The following is a 22076-nucleotide window of genomic DNA, read 5'->3' as shown; positions in this document are numbered from 1 at the left end:
GGATTTTCCCTACCACCATGGACATCTCCGACTAGGAGGTAAGTAGTGTCTTCTGAGAAGGCAAGATTAAACTGCACCCATTAAAATAAGAACCCAACCAACATTGGTGACGCATTGTTATGTAGTTCCCACCCTATGGCAGAACTGTGTGTGTTTGTGGACAGCATAACCATTGGGATGGTGCTAGACTGATTACATGCACCACCTCAGGATATGTTGTCCTATATGCCACCACAAGTACCCCTAAACCCAGGCGGGTAGCAAATGCTTCTGGCAACCACTAAATATGACAACATTGATCCCCCAGGGAGTGTGCTAACCGATCCAGAACCCTTTTGCTCAGTCATGCGTGCTCTCTTTCTCCCAGAGAATATACAAGGAATACACAGTGGGACTATTTTCAATGTTTATTGAAAAAATTTGATTCTTGTATAAAATATGTGTTGCAATGTCAATAGACAGAAGCAAATGAAAGTGATAGGAGGAAGTACTAGTATAGTAAACAGGAAAAAAGTTCCACCATTGTGCTAAGACTTTGTATATATGCAGGCATATAAAACAATTTAGAAATTTGGTGTACTCCTACTATGCTTTCCGTAATCTAAGTGTCTTGGGCATGCGTTTATTCTGCCAAGAATCCCGTACTAGTTGATCCAACTCCTATTACTTGACCGAAAAGAATACAAATCCCCTTGGTGTCCACAAGCTGAACTTTCTTCGCAGAGATATCTACAAGCTGCTGGGCCAAAGCTTGAGCATCATGTAGAGACCTTACCAATGACAGCAAAGCGCTTCTCTGACTAAACCCAGAAACGCTTGTTTATGTAAAATGAAAAGCATCCTTGCTGGCCTCCGGCAGGCCAGCGTTTTTATGGTCTATAGATAGCTGTGTCTACTCAAGGATAAAAAATAGAACGACATTTGCAAAATGTGTGTCGAGGCTTGTGCATTGTGTTCAAGGAGTCGTGATAATGGTCTACCAACAGTGGAATCTGTAAGCGAAGCAGTTTCAGAGAAACATCCAGCATTGTCACGCACACAGATGTGTGTAAAAGGTTATTGTGTGAAAGGAAAGGCAGGTTTAAGAAACGCGCACATGGTGAAAGATGGCGGCGTTTCTTCATGGGCCTAACTAACACGTGATACTACTACAGACTGCTGCCTAAGTTGGATGAAGTTTATGCAGTGCGTACTCGAGACTTGACCTGCTTGAAGTCATGTGCGCTACTTCTGTCAGCATGTGAGTTAGAAATCAAATTGCGATTGTGACGAGAAGGATATGATGCTTCACTTTGGCTGTAATATTTCATTCAGATATGAACCTGATTCCCTCTCTTGAATGTGCACTGAAGTTAAGCATAGTTTTTTTTAAATGTCAACAAAGTCAAATTTCTTTTACTATACAGATTAACATTGTTGGAACATTATCGTTATTGTGAGAGATGCAAGTGATTGATAAATAAACAGGTCGACCCCACACCATCTTCCAAGGTTAAAAGATTATTCTAACTTTCCACTGTTAATTTTGTACACATATTCTAGCATATGTTTTCTTTGGTTTATTGTAAATCACTGTAACACCATTAGGTTCAGTTATACTATAGAAATAAATAATTCAACAAAGATCCCTGGACTGGGAAAAATGTTTGTGTCATTCCAGAGGACAATCTTAAAATAAAATGTGAAGACCATGTGGTCATATAATCCTGGAAGTCTAGAAATGCTTTGCGTTGTATCTTTGTCATCTTCAGGTGTATTCAATTTGGTATATTGTTTTCTGTTATGTAGCCAATATAAGCCAATGTGCACTGTCAGCTTCACAGCCTTTTTTTTTGCCAGAACTGGATGAAGAACAGTTTGAAAATTCATGATCAAGCCACACAGGAGAAGGTGTGGCAGATTTTTTCTGAAGCAAACGACAGTGTAAGTAATTTTTTAAGTTCTCTATATCGTGAAATTTTCTGAAGCATGAAGTGCTTAATGTTGTTTGATATTAAAAGATTTTCTGGCTTGTCCTTTGTAGAAAAGAAACAGTCATCACTTTTTGCTTGTTAGAAATCTACCACAGGGTTGATGGTAGGATGGATAAAGTGACCAAACATGCTAATGGCTACATTTATGATCTCACAATCGTGTTAAGCAGACTTAACAAAGGCGATACAGAAGTTTCAAAAAGTGCACAGGTGTTTTGTGTTTTTTCTAATGTTAGCTAAGGAAAAAGATGCTTACATTACCCTAACAATACTAGTAGTAAATTGGCCAAGATACTCCAGAGTTAAGTATTCCGCAGGTTTTAATGTGGTAATGTGAATACCTTCTTTGTGAACGATCGCTAGCCCTGCCCTCCACCTGTTTTGAGCGGTCTGTCCTGTCTAATAACGTTGTAACCAGGAGGAGTAGGTCTAGCATGGGGTTAGAGTGGTCGTTGAGCCAGGATTCTGTGAGAAATGCTATGTCTATTTCTTCCCTGAGTATAACTTCAGCAATGTCTGTGGGGTGTTGTACTGCTGATCTGCAGTTGAGGAGCATGCAAGATAGAGGGCAGGAAGTATTAATATCGAGGTGTGCTGTAGGGATGGAAGTGTATTGTGCCGAGGGTCTGGGCGAGTGGACTGTTCTAGGGGTTCTATTTGTACCAGCAATGACTGGGATTGCGACGGGAGCTGTGTTCTGGTGTGTTGCGAGGTGAAAGTCTTTGATCTCCTCTGATTCCATTATTGAATGGGTATGGAGAGCTCGTTTAGGTCAATGAGCCTGTCTCCCCAAAGGAATGGAGGGCCATGGCTGGTCATGTGGGGCCATGGAAAAGGCTGTGTGGAGAGAAGGTGTGTAACTACCCGGAGAGCGTGTGCAAGGTGGCTTGAACAGGTTGGGCAGATCTAGTTGGAGATGTAGGATTTCGGCAGCTAGGGCTTCGATTTTTCGCTCCGTTCTGGTCAGTTGTTGAGTAAGTGAGTTAAGCGTTACTAGTCTTCGGAGGGGGCGGCGTATGACTAGGGTCAATATAAGGAGAGAGTACTGAGTTGTGGGATTGAACGGTATACTTGGGGGTAGGCGTGTGGATAGATTGAGCGTAATGAGTAGGGTCATTGATGTTTCCAGTCTTGAGGTAAGGAGGTGTTGTGGGACTTGGGTCAAAGGGAGGAGAGTGAGCAATGGTCTGGAGGGGGTCAGAGTCTGGGGGATTGGCAGTGATATTGGTGGAGGGGATGGGTTGGGCATGTGGTCTAGGGTCAGAGGAAGGAGAATGACCAATGATTAGAGGGAGGTCAGTGTCCGAAGGATTGTCAGTGGCGTTGGACTTGGGCATGTTTATGGCAGATGGAGTAGGGTCAGTGTTGGAGTTGGGGATAGGTGGCGAGGGTAGGGTTGGGTCTACTGAGGTCAGTAGGGGAGTGGCTATAGCGAGTTCGGTAGTGGGAAGATTCCAGTCTGTGTCTAATCTGTCTGGTTCAAGATCAACCTTGCGGTGTTTGTTAGCTATGCGTTTGCTGGTCCTGGTGGGATTAGTAGATGCCGTGATAGTGGGTGTTTGTCGGCGGAGAGTGATAATGGGGGTAGTGAGGTTGTAATGGGTGGTGGTGGATGTCCATGAGTTGTAGAGTGAGTCGTGGGGCAGGGCGATTGGCTGTGTTCTGGGACATTTGTCAGGGTGAGGGTCCGTGAGTTTGTAGAGTGGATCGGCAGGGCAGGGATGCTGTCACGGTTCTGGGACATGTCGAGATGGGGGAGGATTGGTTTGATGGCTCTGTTGAGTTAAAGAGGAGAATAGCGACAGGAAGTGACGATCAAAGGTGGTGAGGTGCGGGTCAGTGGCCTGTATGAGAATGTTTCCTATTCTGAAGATGGAAATGGTGAGTTCACCTTTAAAGGTAGGGGAGATGGTTGTGCAGATTTTTTCGCCGTAGGGAATAAACACAGACTTGGTGACTCGGAAGTGAAGATTGAATGTGTTTATCCACTTTGTCGGACGGTTGGTGTAGAAGACGAAGTCAGTTTTCGTCTTGCTGTTAGTTGTGGTGTGGTAGTTGTATACTATGAGTATTTCCGGGTGCTGCTTTAAGGTTCTGTGTTTATAGTTCTTTTTGCATTACGGGATAGATTTTCTGGGTAGATTATGGACCCAGAGTTGGGTCCATAACGCCTGAGTGCTGAGTTAAGGGGGGGGTTTAGCGGGCGCATTCAGCGACTGGGAGTTCCGGTTCCCCATAGCCCACGGGCTGTGGGGAAAGGGCAGTGGTCCAAAGTCCTCGTGTCAGATGGTGGAAGGATTAACTCTGTTTTTTTTTTTTGTAGCTGTGGAATAGTAGTTTCTTATAGGGTACGTCATCACTCACTGTAAATTGTCACTTTAACATTGTCGAAGACCATACCGTAATATTCCAAGAGAGATTTTCTGTAACCTCTTGCCCACAGTGGAAACACAATAGTGCTCCAGTAGGATACCTAGTCTATTTCTCGCTTGCATTAGACACACTATTGCTTGCAAAGGGCACGGATCTGTCCCTCTTCTATCCCTCTGCTACCTTTCTCAGTCCAAATAACTGACTAATATCTACCACTCAAATTACTTTCATATTTCACTATACTAATTCAACACTAATCCATTAATGGGTTCTGGAGTAGTGTGCTACTCGCCAAAAAAGAGCACTTCACCAACCCATCCGGGGTAACAAGCGCTATCTAAATGCAAACAGTTTCATTCTTCTATCCTTCTCAGTTCAAATAACTGACTAACCTAGCCACCACTCAAATTACTTTCATATTTCACTATACTAACTCAACACTAATCCTTTATGGTTTCCAGAGAAGCGTGCTACTCTCCGAAAAAACGCTTTGACGCCTCGTCAGGGGTAGTAAGAGCTATATAAATGGAATTACAGTACAATACAATAAAATTGACCCTCCCAGCTTTAAAGAGTCCAAAAAGCAGGAGTTTTCCATATCTAATTTCCACTGCCATTTCACATTGTATTTTCAGGTCGTCTGGGACCCCCTCCATAGGACACCCGTATGTTTGTGATATTGAGTAATTGGTTCCCCTTATTAAAATCTCCATCAAGAGTATCCTGGAGAAACCTGCTAATCCCCCAACCTTTCTCAATAGGAAGTCCCTAAATTGTTAATATTTAAAATAAATCTTGGGTGCAGATATTAAATCTGCCCCTAGTCTCTTCAAATTATACCATATGATTCAGAGAAAGCAGATCACCCATCCTCCTGAGGCCACCTCAATCCCATTTGGCTAAGCAATTGTTATTGAATATTTCGGGTAGTTGACTATTCCGATGCAACTGAGTGTACCAGCTATTCCTTCCTACTCTCATTTGTTTCCGAATTCCAGAGCAGTTTCTGAATACTGCCATTAAAATCTTAAACTGTGTCTCTTTGTAATAGCTTGGCTCGATGATCTTCAGCAGATACCCCTTAGCAGCTGTCCCAATCAATAGCTCAAATATCAAAGGAACATGTCCCTTATTCCCCTCTTCTCCTTCCTTATTATTAAATAAAGGGTGATAATATTACAAAGCTGCTACTAGATAATATAGTTTAAAATTGTGCAGCACCCATCCCTGGATAGGTTCAAAAATCTATATGCCCTCCTGGTTTTCCCATATGTCCAGATAAACCTGCCCACCATTCTTTCAATCTCTTAAAACCAAGCATTTTCGAACTCCAGCGGAATTGTGTGAAATATATACAGTAATTTCAGGAGGAAGATCATTTTTACAAGATTATTTATTTAATTTATTTATTTTGAAAGTTTTATATAGCCCAAACAAGATCTTTGCAGATAACAGAGCGCTTTACAAAGGCAAGGGGTAAGTGAGTGGTAGGGTAGGTACACGAGGGAGCATAGTTAGGTAGGTAGGTCATCAATGCAAATAGTACAAATAAGAGGGAGCATGGACAATCAGGTAAGTCGATAATACAAGTAATACAAATGTGCAAAGAGATCAAACAAGTAGTACAGATCGACGCAGAGTCTTAAAAGATCCAAAGTAGTAGTTCAAGTGTATTTAGCCATGAGGATAGCTTTTACTTCTTTCTTAAAAAGAAGAGCGGAGGAGATGAGCCTGGTTTCAGGAGGGAGTGAGTTCCAGATCCTAGGCGCCATTCCTGAGAAGGAGCGTTTGTAAGTTTTTTCCTTCCGGAATCTTCGAGGCTTCAGCAGAAGATTGTTTGTGCTTCTGGTGGTTCTGGAGCCGCCGGAAATTGTCAGCTTCTGAGTGAGGCAGCCGGGTGAGTTCAGGTGTATAGCCTTGCGCGTCAGGCAGGCAATTTTCAGATGTATTCTGGCTTCAAAAGGCAGCCAGTTCAGGGATTTAAAGTCAGGGGAGATATGCGAGTGTTTTTTAGATCCAGTGATGAGTCTCGCTGCCGCGTTTAGCGAAGCTCTTAGGGGTGCAGTTGTAGTTAGGGGGAGACCGCAGAGGGCGATGCTGCCGTAGTCTATGCGAGGGATGACTAGTGCTTGTACTGCAGTTTGGAAGTCTTTGGCTGGGAGGAAGGGTTTAAGTTTCCTCAAGGTATTTATTTGGAAGTTCGCTCCCTTAGTTGCCTTGCTGATATGCTGCTGCGTGTTGAGATTGGCGTCAAGTGTTATGCCTAAAGATTTTGCTGAATCCACGATGGTCGGTTGGACATTGAGTGCAGTTAGGTGCTTAAGCCAAGTTTGAGTGGTAGAGATTTTCGCGGGAGGTGAGATCAGAAGGAACTCAGTTTTCATAGCATTGAGTTTGAGGTGGTTATCGGCAAGCCAGGATTGGGTGCTTCTGATCGTTGAGTTCAGAAGCATAATGTCTTTGGGGGATTGTAGTTTGAGATATAGTTGGGTGTCGGCGTACATGTGAAAGTGTACATTGGATGCTTGTGGCAAGGTGGTGAGAGGTTCCATAACTAGGTTGAACAAAGTTGGGGATAGGCAGGATCCTTGGGGGACACCTAACGATACAGGTACTGGAGAGGACATCAAGTTGTTGCTCTTGAATTTCTGAGACCGGTTGTGTAGAAAGGAAGTGAACCACTTGAGAACAGTCCCAGAAAGACCCATTCTTATGTTTAAGAGTTCGAGTAAGTTCTCATGTTTCACAGTGTTGAATGCTGAAGAGAGATCAAGAAGGATGAGGAGGCAGGTATCGTTTTGATCTAAAATTTGGAGGGCGTCGTCAATTATGTGAGTCATAGCAGTTTCGGTACTGTGCCCTGCTCGGAAGCCTGATTGATGAGGGTTGAGGAGATCAAACTGTTCTATGTGCTTTGTCAATTGCAGTTGAACGCATTTTTCCAACAGTTTGGCGAGAGTGGGAATGTTGGTAATAGGACGGTAATTGTTTAGATCAGTGGGGTCGGCTGTTGGTTTCTTTAGTAAAGGTGTAACTTGTCCAACTTTGAGGGAGTCAGGGATGGTTCCTTGTTGAAGTGAGCTGTTGATAATTTTAGTCCAGAGTGGGAGGAGCAAAGGGGTGAAGTCTTTTACAGCGTTAGCAGGAAGAGGGTCAGTGAGGTGATTGGATGGTTTCAAGGTGCTGAGTAGACTGTCAATTTCTTCTTCAGAGTAAGTGCAAAAGGATGACCATGTCGCATTGTTTTTTTGGTTCAGTGGGTGTTATGCAGTGGGGTTTGGAGTAAAGGCTTGCGTCAATGAGGAGATCGCTCCTTATGTTGTCAGTTTTTTGGTTAAAGAAAGCAGAGAAATCTTCACAGGAAGGTGCATTGCCCATAGTGTCGACTGATTGGGGTTGTTCCTTGGATTGTGTTCGGATTAGCTCGAACAGTTTTCTTGGACGGTTTTTTGCTTGGTCGAGCTGGAGTCTGAAGAAATCTGATTTTGAGCGTTTTATTTTCCTGAAGTATGCGTTTCTCTTTTTCTTCAGAATTTTTAGGTGCAGTGCCGAGGGAGCAGATCTCCAGGTGTGCTCTGCCATTCACATGGCCCGTCTATCTTCATTGAGACTCCCGTCGTACCAAGGGTTGGAGATCTTGGTGGAGACTCTTTTCAGTTGCATCGGTGCAGCCTCATTGATTATTGAGGTCATAGCGTTGAGATAGTGGTCAGTTAAGTATTGAACGTCAGTAACGCCGGTAGGGGGGAGTAGGAGATTGCCGCTGTTAGGGGGTAAAGAGTTTGGATTGAGTTTCTTCAGGTCTCTTTTCCAAACTTTTGGCTTGGAGATTTGGACCGGGTTAAGTTTAACTTTTTCATTGATGAAGAATGTGACCATATGGTGATCTGACCAGTCACAGGGTTGGATTGAATCAAGTTGAATAGTGCCTTCTTTGGAGATGATAAGGTCGAGGATAGAGCCTTTGTCATGGGTCGGACTGTTGCAAATTTGGGTGAGGTCAAAAGCGTTAAGGAAATTTTTGAGGCTATTTACCACTGCGTCACTGCAATCATTCCAGTGAAGATTGTAATCGCCAAGGAAAATTTGTGTGTTTTGCCGTCCTGAGGTGGTTGACATTGTGTCCATGAGTTGTTGGGAGAAGGTGAGGTTGTCCCCAGGTGGGTGGTAGATGATGTGTAGTGAACATACAGGTTTGTTTTCACTGATGACATCAAGGCAGATGTATTCACAGGAGGTAAGAGAGGGGGCGGTGACTTTATTAACTGAAAGGTTGCTCCTGTAAATGCAGGCGATTCCACCGCCTGTCTTGCTGGACCTGTCAAGTCTAATGACGCAGTAGTTGGGGGGACTAGGATATCCATGATCGGAGTAGAAGATTCAGTTAACCATGTTTCGGTTAGGATGGCTAGGTCAAGGTTCAAAGTAATGATGAGATCAGCGACCTCCGAGGAGTGTCTTTGGGCTGATATACAGTTGAGAAGTGTGCATTTGAGTCTGGGGGTGCAGAGGGAGGAGGTGGGATCTAGAGTGAGGGGGACTTTTGTGAGGTTGTTGGGGGCGGAGCCTCTGTTGTTTTGCGTGGGGTGCCTGAGGGGGTTGGAGAGAATCGTAGGAATGGACAGGTGTGTGGTGGCTAAGAGGTTTTGGCGAACCGGGACATATGTGCGGAGTAGGGTGTGTATGTCGAGGTCCGAAAAAGTCTTGATAGTGCGTCGGGGGCGGTTGGAGGTATTGTGAGAGGGGATAGAGGTCCAATGTGGGGGGTGAGTAGGATGTGAGGGGGATATGTTGTTAGGTTGAGAAGTGGTGGTGGGAGGGGGTGTCTGGGGTGTGTGAGGAGTAACTCTTTGAGGGTGTGGAGTTCTTCTCTCACTTGGAGGAGGGTGGACATAATCATGTCCAGCGTGGGGTTGGGTAAGGAGTTGGGGTGGGCACTGAAGGAGAGCAGGTGTCTAGGTTACTGGAGTAGGGGGGAGAGGGGTGGGGGTGTTAGTGAAGTGGTTGGAGTTGGAGGTGTTAGTGAGTGTGTTGATGTTCGGGTAGGTAGGGAGGTTGGGGGGGAGGGGAGTGAAAGGATTAGTGATGATGTTGGTGTTATTGGACAGGGAATCCGTGATAGGAAGGGTGGGGCAATTGCGGGAAGTGTGGAGGCTGGGCGTTGCGGGGGTGACGGTGTGGTAGAGGGGAGTGAGAGTGGGGGGGAGAGGTTGAGGGAAGAGTGAGGGCTAGGAGTGGCGGGAGTGCCAAGAGTGGGGGGGGGAGAGGTTGAGGGAAGAGTGAGGGCTAGGAGTGGCAGGAGTGCAAAGAGTGGGGGGAGATGGGTTGGGAGAGAGTCATGTTGTGTGGGGTGCAGTTAGGTGAGGTGGGTTGTTCTGAGAAGCTAGTCGGAAGTGTGGGGTTCTGGTTATGTGGGAGTGGGGTGGTGGGGGTGGGGGTGTTGGTGGCGGAGGGGAGATCCGCGCCTGGGATTGAGGAGTGTGAAGTGTATGTAGCCGGGGGGTGATAGAGTAGAGTACTGGGGGGGGGAGGAGGTGCGTGTTAGTGGTAGGTGGTGCTGTGGGGTCGAGGATGTTGGGATTGGAGGCCGGATGGTGTGGGATCTGAGCGTTGGAGATGTATTCTTTGAGAGTGGGGAACAGGTTGTCAAATAGGTCAAGGTTTCTGTCTGTGGATTGAATTAAGATAGTGCCGTTGTTGTAGATAGTGATGGTTGCTCTAGCTGGGTAGAGTTGGGATGGTGTGGTGGAAAGTGTTATGGCATGGGCAGTTTCCCTGGTGGTCGAGATGGTGAGTAGGGTGAGGAATGCTTTTCTCCATTGTGCTCTGCGTATAGTGTATAGATTGATATCGGTGCTCTTAGCTCCATTGATGAGGGAGAAGTAGGTGTCTAAAAAGGGGGTTTCAGGGTGGGACTTTAAGAAGTTGTGTTTAAAACGTTTTGCGTTTTTTTTGGAGAGCTCTGGGGGTAATTAATTTTATATGTGTGTTTGCCCGTGGGTTCCATGTTGGACGAAGGGGAAGAGGCAGGTGAGGGGGCTGTGTGGGTCGGTGTAGGAAAAGAGCTATGGTGTGTGCGAGGGAGGTGTGGGAGAAAAAGTTAAGAAGTGTGTATGGAAGGGTAGAGATTTTGACTAGCCTAAGATGGCCGCTTCGTTAGGCATGGTGAAGAGATGAGGACTGACTAGTCTAAGATGGCCGCCAAGATAGAGAGGTAGCAAAGAGTATAGTAGTCATATTTCTGATAGATACATCTGCCGTGTGGATTCCTCACCTTGTGAATATCCCCTTGCGTCAGCAACATTCGGAAATTCTTTTTGTAGCTTCGCGTGGACTTGGACGTCATAGAGGCACGGCATCGCTCGCGACTCCGCTGACGTCACCGACGCCTACAATAGGCCCACGCCGGCGTGATTACATCAGTTCCCTTTTTTCCGCGTCGTCAACGCTAACGGTTTTGGGATACTCTGTAGCTTATAGTATATTGTTACTTTATTTCCTCTGTTCTCCATTCTCTGAACCTTTTGCTCGATTATCATGTCGACAAAGAAAACAGGGTTTAAACCTTGTAGAGAGCGTGGGAAGATGATGTCCGTTACGGACCCTCACCAAGACTGCATCTGGTGCTTGAGTTCGGATCACGACGTTGACGAGTGTTCATCATGTCAGAAGATGAATCCGAAGGCTCTTCGAGAAAGAGAATCAAAACTTCTTGTGACTAAGCTGAAGGCGAGTAAAGTTAAAAGATCCTCGAAGCACTCGAAGAAATCGAAGTCGAGATCCAGGTCGAGGTCTCGAGAGGCGTCGGCCTCGAAGTCTTCGTCTGATCATGCTTCCAGTTCTCGTAAGAAGCATAAGAAAAGGAGACATGAATCCCGCCATCATTCAGGTGATAAGTCTGGTTCTAGATCGTAGTCTCCCAAGAGGATGAAATCGAAGGTAATTCCTCCGCAAGTGTCGGATCAAGAAGGTGAGGCTTCGCCTTCGGAGTCGATGGTCCATTCTCCGAATCCGGTTCCGGATCCGACGCCGGCACCGTCTCCGGCTCCAGGTGACACCGATGGAGTTCCTATTGAGGAGGAAACTTCGAATCCTGTTGTGGAAACAGATTCTAACCTACCTCCAGATCAGCCTGAGCATCCACCATTCCCGACTCCAGGTCAGGACCCCTCTGCGTTTTTTAATGCGATGTATGGTGTGTTCTCAAGATCGTGGTGCCCCTCTGGAGCACCTTCGGGTCCCATGGGTCCTATGGCTTTCAATTTGGGTGTTCCTCACTCATATGCTCCAGCACCCTTCATGCCATATATGCCAGCCCCGACCCCGCTGTGGCAGTACCAAGCTCCACCGAGGTCGACGCCGGTATCGACGCCGGCTCGGCCGAAGTCGACGACTCCGGCTCCGACGTCGCCGGCTCCTAGCAAATCTATGGAACAACCTTCCAAGCCCTCGGATTCGATTCCGAAGTCGGCTCCGGCGCCGTCGGATTCGGCGCGGGATTCGACTGCACTTCGAGTTAAAATGAGGTCTCGAAGAGAAGCTCAACGTCTTCTTGATGAACAGAGAGTTGGTGATTCTTCTTCTGAAGTGGAGGAAGGTGAGCTGGAAGGGAGTTATTTTGAGGACCTAGCAGAAGCGAGTGGTCTCGAATTTTCCCCGGAGTGGTCTTTACCTTCAGGACCTGATACACCCTCCAGAGATGTTCAACCTTATCATGTTGTCATGAAGAAGGCAGCAGGACTTTTGGGTTTGACTTTGCCTACTGTCGAATTTAAGTCCAACTTACTGACTGAGGTCCTTCATTCTCCGAATTCGGCAGTGGAACCTTTACTGCCATTTAATGATGCTTTAAAGGATCCCATTATGGAGGTATGGAAGAAACCTTTTTCTGCTCCTGCAGTTTCAAAAAATGTGGCTAGGAGATATAGAGTAGCTCCTGAGGATCCTGCTTTCTTGTCTTCTCATCCTTCTCCTGAGAGTTTGGTAATTCAGGCCGCTTGTTCTAAAAAGTCAGTTGGTGCTTTTCCGCAGGTGCCTGGCGACAAAGAGGCCAAGAAACAGGATCAAGTTGCAAAAAAGACTTTTTCTTCAGCTAGTATGGCATTGAAGTCTTCTAATGCCACTTGCCTTATGGGTAGATATATTCATGCTCTTATGGACTCTATGCGTTCATTAATCCCTAAGGTTCCTGAGGATAGCAGAAAAGACTTTGAGGAAGCTTTGTCTGATTCTCAGGCGGCAGCCCGTCAGGTCATTCAAAGTGGGCTTGATACTACGGATTCTGTGGCAAGGATCATGGGCACGGCGGTGGCCACGAGGCGTTCAGCCTGGTTGAAGTCGTCTGATTTTTCAGCTGATGTACAATCTGCTCTATTGGATTTACCTTTCGATGGTGAAGGGCTCTTTGGAAGGAAAGCAGACACTGCCTTGGAGAGATTCAAGGACAGCAGAGCAACTGCTAGATCTCTTGGCCTTCAGGTCAGGGGTTCTACGACCAGGAAATTTAGAGGTTTTGGCCGTTCTTCCTTTCGTACATTTAGACAAGGTCAGCAGCAGCAACAACAGCAGCAGCAGCAGAATACCTTGTATAGATCATACAGGGGAAAACAGAGGGCACGTCCTCGAGGACGCCGAGCCTCCTCCTCTTCCACCTCTTCCAACCCCCCAGCCACAGAAAAGCAGCCCTAGATCCGCCATTCAGGATCATGTAGGCCCAGTGGGGGGTCGGCTTACCCACTTTCTACGAGATTGGGAATCGGTTACATCAGATCTTTGGGTTCTCAATCTCGTAGAAAATGGGTATGCCCTTCCCTTTCGGGAATTCCCTCCCAATTACCCTCCTTGCCAGGGGTATTGCTCAGAGGAACATCTGTTACTCCTTCAGGAGGAAGTCCAAACTCTATTGAGAAAAGGTGCGATAGAGGTGGTCCCAGAGCAGGAAAGGGGTCAGGGATGCTACTCCCGGTATTTCCTGATTCCCAAGAAGGATGGCAGACTTCGTCCAATCCTGGATCTCAGGATCTTGAATTTTTATCTGAAACAGGAAAAGTTCAAGATGCTCACTCTTGCTCAGGTTCTTCAGGCGCTGCTGGAAGAAGACTGGATGGTGTCACTCGACTTGCAGGATGCGTATTTTCATATTCCAATCCTGAAGTCGCACAGGAGGTATCTCCGTTTTACGGTGGGATCGCAGCACTACCAGTTTGCGGTCCTTCCGTTTGGACTTACTACTGCGCCTCGGGTCTTCACCAAGGTGATGGCAGTGGTGGCGGCGTGTCTCAGAAGATCAGGGATTCCTGTATTCCCGTATCTGGACGACTGGCTGATCAAAGCGCAGTCGTCAGAGGCTGTGCTTCATCATCTGCGAGAGACAACCCAGTTGTTGTACAGGTTGGGTTTTTCGATAAACGTACCCAAGTCTCACCTGGTGCCCTCCCAGCGCAACCTGTTCATAGGTGCTGTACTGGACACAACTGTATGTCGTGCATTCCCTCCACCTCAAAGGATTCGCGACATACAGGAAATGATTTCTTTATTTTACAATGGAGCGGTCGTTCCAGTCCTGAAGGTCCTTCGCCTGCTCGGTCTGATGGCTTCTTGCATTCTGTTGGTCAACCATGCACGCTGGCACATGAGGGCACTCCAGTGGTGCCTCCGCAGGCAGTGGTATCAGCACAACGGAGATCTCAGGGAGTCTGTGAGGATCTCCAGAGAAGCTGCGGCGGATCTGTCTTGGTGGAGTGTGGAAGGCAATCTGTCTCAAGGAAAGCCCTTTCATCTGCCTCCATCGGTTGCCACAGTGATCACGGATGCATCCACTCTAGGGTGGGGTGCTCATCTGGGGGATCTGGAGGTCAAGGGCCTTTGGTCTCCAGAGGAAAGGTTGTTTCACATCAACCTTCTAGAATTGCGGGCGATTCGTTTGGCGCTCAAGGCTTTCCTCCCTTCCCTTCGCGGTCGTTCGGTCCAGGTCCTGACGGACAACACGACCGCGATGTGGTACATCAACAAGCAGGGAGGAGTGGGGTCGCAGTGTCTCTGCAGAGAGGCTCTGTCTCTGGTCCTGGGTTCAGGACCATCAGATTTGTCTGATGGCGAATCATCTGGCCGGGGTTCTGAACGTTCGTGCAGACAGTCTCAGTCGGCGGTTCTCTGCCGACCACGAGTGGAGGCTCCATCCGGAGGTGGTTCAAGACATCTTTCAGATGTGGGGGACTCCTCGGGTGGACCTGTTCGCCACTTACGAGAATGCGCACTGCCTGTCATTCTGCAGTCTCCAGTATCCGATGCAAGGAGCCTTGGGGGACGCGTTTCAGTTGAGTTGGAGAGGTCAACTCCTTTACGCTTTTCCTCCCATACCCTTGATTCCTCGGGTTCTGAGGAAGATTCGCCAAGACCGGGCCCAAATCATATTGGTCGCCCCGGACTGGCCAAGAAGGGTGTGGTATACGGATCTTCTCCACCTCTCCTCTCACCCGCCGCTCCGTCTCCCTCTCAGGGCAGACCTCCTCTCTCAGATGGAGGGGCAGGTTCTACACCCCCACCTCCAGACATTACACCTTCATGCCTGGAGATTGAACGGGGCAACCTGATTTCCTTTTCCCTCCCACCTGACGTTGTGGATGTCATCTTGTCAGCCAGGCGTGACTCCACTAAGTCCATCTATTCTTATAGATGGTCGAAATTTGTCACGTGGTGTGGGGAAAGGTCTGTTGACCCTTTGAAAGCCCATTTGTCTAATGTTCTCCAGTTTGCCCTTTCTCTGGCACAGCAGGGGCTTGCTGTTGCCACTGTGAAGGGTTATCTTTCTGCGCTGTCGGCTTTTATCCGTTTGCCTGACCAGCCTTCTCTTTTTAAATCTCCTGTTGTCTTAAGGTTTTTGAAGGGCCTTGTAAATAAGTTCCCTCCTACTCCTTTTATTGTGCCTCAGTGGGACTTAAATCTTGTATTGACCTTTTTGATGGGTGCTCCCTTTGAGCCTCTTCACAAATGTCCCATGAGGCTTCTTACCCTTAAAACAGTCTTCCTTGTTGCAATAACCTCGGCAAGGAGGGTAAGTGAGCTTCAAGCTCTTAGTTACAAGCCCCCTTTCTTGTCCATTCATGCTGATCGAATGGTTCTCAGGACCAGGGCTGCTTTTCTGCCTAAGGTGGTAACTCCTTTCCATCTAGGACAGTCTATTACCCTACCTGCCTTCTATCCTCCCCCTCACCCTTCTAAGGAGGAAGAGAGACTGCACCGTCTGGACCCTAAGAGGGCGGTGTCCTTTTACTTGGACAGATCCAAGGACTTTCGTTTGGAAGACCAGCTCTTCGTTGGATTTGCTGGCTGCAAGAAAGGAAGAGCGGTCCATAAAAGAACTTTATCGAGATGGATCGTCCTCTGCATACAGATCTGCTACTCTTTGGCCGGTAAGGAACCACCAGAGGGTATAAGGGCTCATTCTACTAGGGCTAAGTCGTCAACCTCTGCATTGGCTAGAGGTGTGCCTGTTGAGGATATTTGTAGAGCGGCAACTTGGTCTTCCCTCCACACTTTCGCGAAGCATTACTGCTTGGATTCCGAGGTGAGGAGGGACGGTCATTTTGCACGCTCTCCTTCAGGATTTCCTGGTCTAGAAGAGTGGACACCCTCCTCCGGGAGTGGGGACTGCTGTGGGACTCTATTCACAAGGTGAGGAATCCACACGGCAGATGTATCTATCAGAAGAACAAGTTACTTATCTTCGGTAACGCTTTTTCTGGTAGATACTATATCTGCCTGTGGATTCCTCACTGACCCACCCGCCTCCCCGTTGTCCACTCTTCTTTACCAGAGTTATTGTAATGTAATGTATTTATTGTTTGTTATCAGGGAATGTTTCAATAGCTTTCCTGCTTTTGCTTCACACTGTGTGTTTTGCCTTTACTATTGTGTACTGTGTATACTGTATACATTTCTACTGTCATTGGTCCGTCCGTGTGCCTCGATGGCACGGAAAAAAGGGCGGAACTGATGTCATCACGCCGGCGTGGGCCTATTGTAGGCGTCGGTGACGTCAGCGGAGTCGCGAGCGATGCCGTGCCTCTGACATCCAAGTCCACGTCGGCGCGAAGCTACAAAAAGAATTTCCGAATGTTGCTGACGCAAGGGGATATTCACAAGGTGAGGAATCCACAGGCAGATATAGTATCTACCAGAAAAAGCGTTACCGAAGGTAAGTAACTTGTTCGTTTGTTATGTCCTGAGATCAGGGAAGCAGACAAGTTTCATATACTAAACAGGGGCTGGTCGAGGAAGTCCTGTTTCTATCTTACTGGGAGGGTAGAAGTGAGTCCTATGTCTATTTTGGAGGGCCAAGGGGAAGGCAGTGCTTTTAAATTAGCTTTGTGAGGGTCTGGCGATTTGTTGTTGCAGGTTTATGACCCCAGCCATTTTGGGTGATAGATCTGGTTTTCTGAGGAAGTCAGGGAAATGGAGTCGAGTAAATACTACAATTTTATGGCCCCAGCCATTTTGGGCAGAAGGATCACAAAAGTACGTGTAAATCAACTTAAAAAGTGGTGCAAAAATAAAAATGAAAAACTGAGCAAGAGGCACGATACCTTGCCATAGTCCTGGGGTCGTTTTTTGTACGAGATGATTGCTTTGCTGGCTTCAACACGCCCTGTTTCCAAGATTAAATCTCCCCATTATATAGAGGTATACGTTTTCACATCTTGTGAAATCCATTTGAGCTTCTTGAATAATAAGGGAAAGATTTATCTCAACTATCCGCTCAACGTTTACTCTGAGACTCCCAAATAAGTAGCCTGCTCTACTACCTGCCTATCCTGGGCGTTTGTATGACTGTTTATTACTGCCTGTGTTTTATATTTATTTAACTGATTTCCAGAGTAGATCCCAAATTTCTCTGTTATCCTTTCATTGGAACAAAGAGCACTATCTGGATCTCATGTAACTATTGACACATTGTCAGCATAGGCCAGTCTTTCCATATACCATCCGTACGGACTAATCAGTTTGATGTCCATGGAGGCTTCCGATCTCCTAAGAAGGGGGTCTATATAAATATATATAAAGCAAATAACACCCTGCCTTGTTCCCCTTTCTATATGAAAGGGTTCATATTCAACCCTCATTATCCACAGTCGAGCTACTGGGTTAGAGTACATCACCTGGATTGCCTGAATGAAAAGCCCCCCAATCCACAAGCCTCCATATCTTTCAACAGATACCCCCATGACACCCTGTTGAATGCCTTCTCAGCATCCAACAGGGCGACCCCATGGGTTCCTCTAAAACGTTGGTGGCGTCGTCAAACAGTGTGATTACGCGCTGTACATGATCCGAAGTCCCCCTTCCTGGAATAGACCTGTGCTGTCAAACCGTAACTAATCGATTTATAATTCTGCCTCACATACTACCCAAGATCTTAGAGGAGAATTTAGCATCACTGCTTAAGAGCATAGTCGGTCTATAAGAAGCAGGGTCCTTACCTTTCATTAAAAAAAAATATTACATTTGCAGTAACCCAAGAAGCTGGGGGGTGCTCCCCATTTCTCAAATGCCTAAATATCTCCAGCATTTCCCCAAGAAGCTCTGAGATTAAAAAAATTATAACATTCCAAGGGAATTGAATCTGTTCCTACTGCCTTCCCTAGATGGAAGTGCCTGGAGGGCTAGCTGTATTTCTTCTAGCGAAATACCTGCCCCTAAAATTGACCTCTCCCTCCGAGTAGCTTTTAATAAACATCATTGGAGCCAAATATTGCTCTAAATCCCTGGGACATACTATGATTGAAGCTTTGTATAGTTCAGCATAGCATGCTCAAAAAGTTTCCCTGACCTCAACTGGGTATGCTACTATTCTGCTTTGCATATTCCTAATTTAGTTGATTTGCCCTGTGGCCTGTTTTTGCCTTGACTTAACTACCAATAGTCACCTCATCCTTTCATTCTATTCTTAACAGTCCTGAGTTCTAGCCACAAATTTCCTGGTGAGCTTCTCGGCTGTAAACGTGATGTAATTATAGCTAGGCGATTCAACACCAGGAAGAGCTCTTGTCCAGATGAGGGGGCCACAGCCAACTCTGCCTCTAATTCACCCAGCGTTTGTTAAGTTCTCTAATCTGCCCTTGCAACTGCCTCTGTCTTGCAGTACTAAACCTGAGGGGTTCCCCTCTTAAGCCAGCTTTAAAAGTATCCCAGGCCAGCCCTGGGGGGGCACTACCTTTATTAAGCTCAAGGAACACTGGAATCCACCTCTTCATGTGTCTTATATATTTCAGGTCCGACAAAAGACTCCTTTCAAAGGTCCATCTTCTGGGAACTCTTCCGAATCCCTCAAGGGGAAGCACCAGAACAATTTGGTTATGGTCCCACATTAGTCTTTGAAAGAGCTCTACACGAGCCCCCTTAACTGATGATGTCACCGAAAAATAGAACAGTCTTGCAAACTTGCCATGGGGGGGGGGGCGAATAGTAGGTGTAACCAGCAACAGGCGCCTTCAGAATGGCCCGAACATCTACTAACCCGATTTCTTTTACTAGATGCCTGAAAAATCCCGTTTTATGTCCCGCATAGCACCCTCCCTTTTCCTCTAACCTTCTTCTCGACCCATTTAAGTTCAAATCCCCACAAACTATATATGGGGGCAGCCAGGTTGGTAATTCTATTGCTAAAAAATTAAGCAGCACAGGATCATCCACATCTGGGGCATATATCAATCCAAGCGTAAAAGACCCGCTACAAACTGTGCCCTCCATGATTGCCCACCTCCCATACTTATCCGCTGCGTTTGACCATGGATGACAGTATTTCCTTTCACTAACATGGCCACCCCTTTAGTCCTAGTATCCTGTGTCTTGCAACAACAAACATTCAGCCCCACGGAGTTCAACAAAGCTCTGTCACGCCAGGCAATATGAGTCTCTTGCACACAATAAGTATCAGCTCTTAAAAGTTTTATATCTCCTTGTACCCTTCTCCTTTTGACCCCATCGTGGAACCAACAGATATTTATAGTTGTGATACGAAGCTTAGCCATCCCCCTCGTATATCATCCAGCAAAAGTGCTCCAAACCGCATATTTTTACAAAACTCATAATTGGACTTCTGAAAAAAAGATAATCTCGTACCATTCTTGGAATATCTCGTCTATCTGACCCGACACAGCCTTTGACCAGCTGTTTTTGCATTTTTCTCACCACCATTTTTTCCAAACCACACTAAGCATAGCCCTACTGAAACATACCTGCTGCTTTTTCAACGCCGCAGTACTTGCTCCATCCTTTCTCCCCAACCTCTCCCCCATTACCCTCCTACCTATCCCCCACCCGCCCACCCTCCTCCCATACCCACCTACCGGCTGATGGAGGCAGCCAGACCACCCAAGGTCTGTGTGAGTGTGACTGATGCAAGCTGCCGGCAGCCCCCTCACCCCCACCACCGTACCCACACATTTTTTTTTAAGTCAACCCACCACCAGCCTTTATAAAATTCTGATACCCGACTGTAATGCTGAGCTGTTAAATGAGGATCTCAGAGACTTGCGTAGGTCCAATCTTGAGTTTATTCTAGGAATAAATGTCAGGTAAAACACCCACGACCAGAGCCGTCCAGTCTTGAGGAAGCGAACGTCCAAAGTGACGTTTAAGGAATCCTCGAGACTGAACGTGGGGATTCTAGAACCACAGTGGAAATCTCTCGTGCTTGCAAGCACGAGAGAACAAGGGGAACAAAGCATTCATGGATATATAACATCTTCCCCACTAAGAAGGGAAACAAAGAAAACTCATAAAAGCAAACATGAGCAATTATAAAGTTAAGCAATATAACTCTAAAAACAGTCTCTCAATCTGCAGGATAATTACCTTAAACGTAAAGCAATTGCAAAGTTGAAATATTATTCTAAAACATAGTCTCTCAATCTACATGATAACTGTTTTAAACGAAAAGCCCTTTTTGTTGCCACTTCAGAAGTTTCCTGTGAAATCGAATCATGTGATACAGGTAACTGCAGGAACGGAGGTCTGTGGCAAAGCAGAGGTGGAAGGAAGAGAATCTGAGGTTTCAATAACTGGATTGGAGGGAGACTCAGCAACAGGATTGGATGAGGGTGTTTGATCATAAAAGAAATCAAACCAATCACAATGCTCGGAATCTGAAGTGGCATGTTCCTTGATGACATGGGCTTGACGTGGAGAAATCTTAACAAGAGCTCGCTTGTTCCACCACCCACTGTCATCAAGAAGGGCTGAGGTTTTACTAACTTGTGTAACCAAATTTGGAGAAGAAAATTTAGACCTTCCTTTGGAAACTCTCTTGGGATTTTTGATAAGAACCATATCTCCTTTTTGTAAAGGTTGATCAACAGAATGTTTACCTTCATCAAAACGTGATTTCATAGACAATTGTTTAGCACTCACACGATCTTGAACAGAAAAAGAAGAATTAGACAAATCACAATTCTTATGCAACCAACTGGGATTGAGAGCAGAATGAACTCCTCTTTTACGAAGCAAGCTAAAGGGTGAGACACCAGTAGTAGAATGTGGGGAGGTATTGTAGGCCCACACTTTGTCATGAACGAAAGCCAAAGGGTCAAGCCTAGAAGACAAAGCAGTCTGAACACCCTCCTTAATAATGCGATTACATCTCTCTACTAGACCATTCGAGGATGGTGAATATAGGGCAACTTTGAAGTGAGAAATATCGTGACACTTGAGGAAAGACCACATTTTAGGGAGACAAAATGAGTTCCATTGTCAGTAACGATGGATTTGGGAAAGCCTTCGACATCAAAAATAGACTGCAAAAATGTAATGGCGTTGTCAGTGGAAGCAGAATTGCAAAAGGAATAATAGAGCCATTTGGAGTAATAATCAACAAGAAGGATAAGAAATTTGTGTTCAGAAGGTAAAACATCATATGGACCAGAAAAGTCCAAAGCTACTTTGTCCCATGGACCAGCCGGTAGAGGAACGGGACATAAAGGTGTGGAAAGAGTTTCCCAATGTTTATCAGAGAGAATGCACTGCGTGCAATTGTCAATCATATTCCTAATGTGAGAGTCCATGGAAGGCCACCAGTAAAATTGTTTGATGCGTTGACAGGTTTTAACAACACCAAGGTGACCCTGATGGGCAGAACGAATGATATGATCACGAACAGACTGAGGAGGAACGAATAAATCGTTGCGCATGACCATATCATTAACTAAAGAAAGTTCATCTGAAACATTTGCAAAACCTTTTAGCTCAGGGGATAGGGTTCTACGTTCAGGCCATTTGTTGACAATGAAATCTTTAACTTTGGAAAGTACAACATCATTCTTATAAGCCATATTCCATTGTGTGACAGAAATGGGTTGACATTCAGAAACTGCATCGACTGTGGCAACAACACACTCAATATCATCATTAACAATTGAATCATCAGTTAAAGACATTCTTGATAGGCAATCGGCCCTGAAATTCTTACCCCCGGGAATGTGTTTGATGACAAAATGAAATTCATGGAGTTTGGAAAGAAGACGAACAAGTCTGGCAGAAGCTCTATTGGAGGTACTGTCGGACAGCATATGCATAAGGGGTTTGTGGTCTGTGTAAATCTCAAACTCCCGACCCCAAATGTAAGATTTGAACTTCTGGATTGCCCAAACGCAAGCCAGAGCTTCTCTTTCAATTGTGCTGTATTTGGTTTCGGCAGGAAGGAGAGTTCTGGATGCAAAGGCAACTGTGTTCTTT

The 22076-nt window shown here is 46.1% G+C and overlaps 1 protein-coding gene across 3 annotated transcripts in view; it reads left to right on the top strand.

Moving 5' to 3' along the window:
• LYAR (Ly1 antibody reactive) overlaps positions 1 to 22076 on the top strand; it is a 135345-nt gene that overhangs the window by 39585 nt on the left and 73684 nt on the right. For all 3 annotated transcript variants that reach the window (XM_078678483.1, XM_078678480.1, XM_078678481.1), the window contains exon 5: positions 1840 to 1923. In XM_078678483.1, the coding sequence (XP_078534609.1) occupies positions 1840 to 1923 (84 nt within the window). The remainder of the gene's footprint in view (positions 1 to 1839; positions 1924 to 22076) is intronic.

This window comes from Lissotriton helveticus, chromosome 2_2 (assembly GCF_964261635.1).
Source record: "Lissotriton helveticus chromosome 2_2, aLisHel1.1, whole genome shotgun sequence".
Taxonomy (NCBI): Eukaryota; Metazoa; Chordata; class Amphibia; order Caudata; family Salamandridae; genus Lissotriton; species Lissotriton helveticus.
Note: the sequence above shows the minus strand (reverse complement) of the source record. Positions and strands in the feature narration are given on the sequence as shown.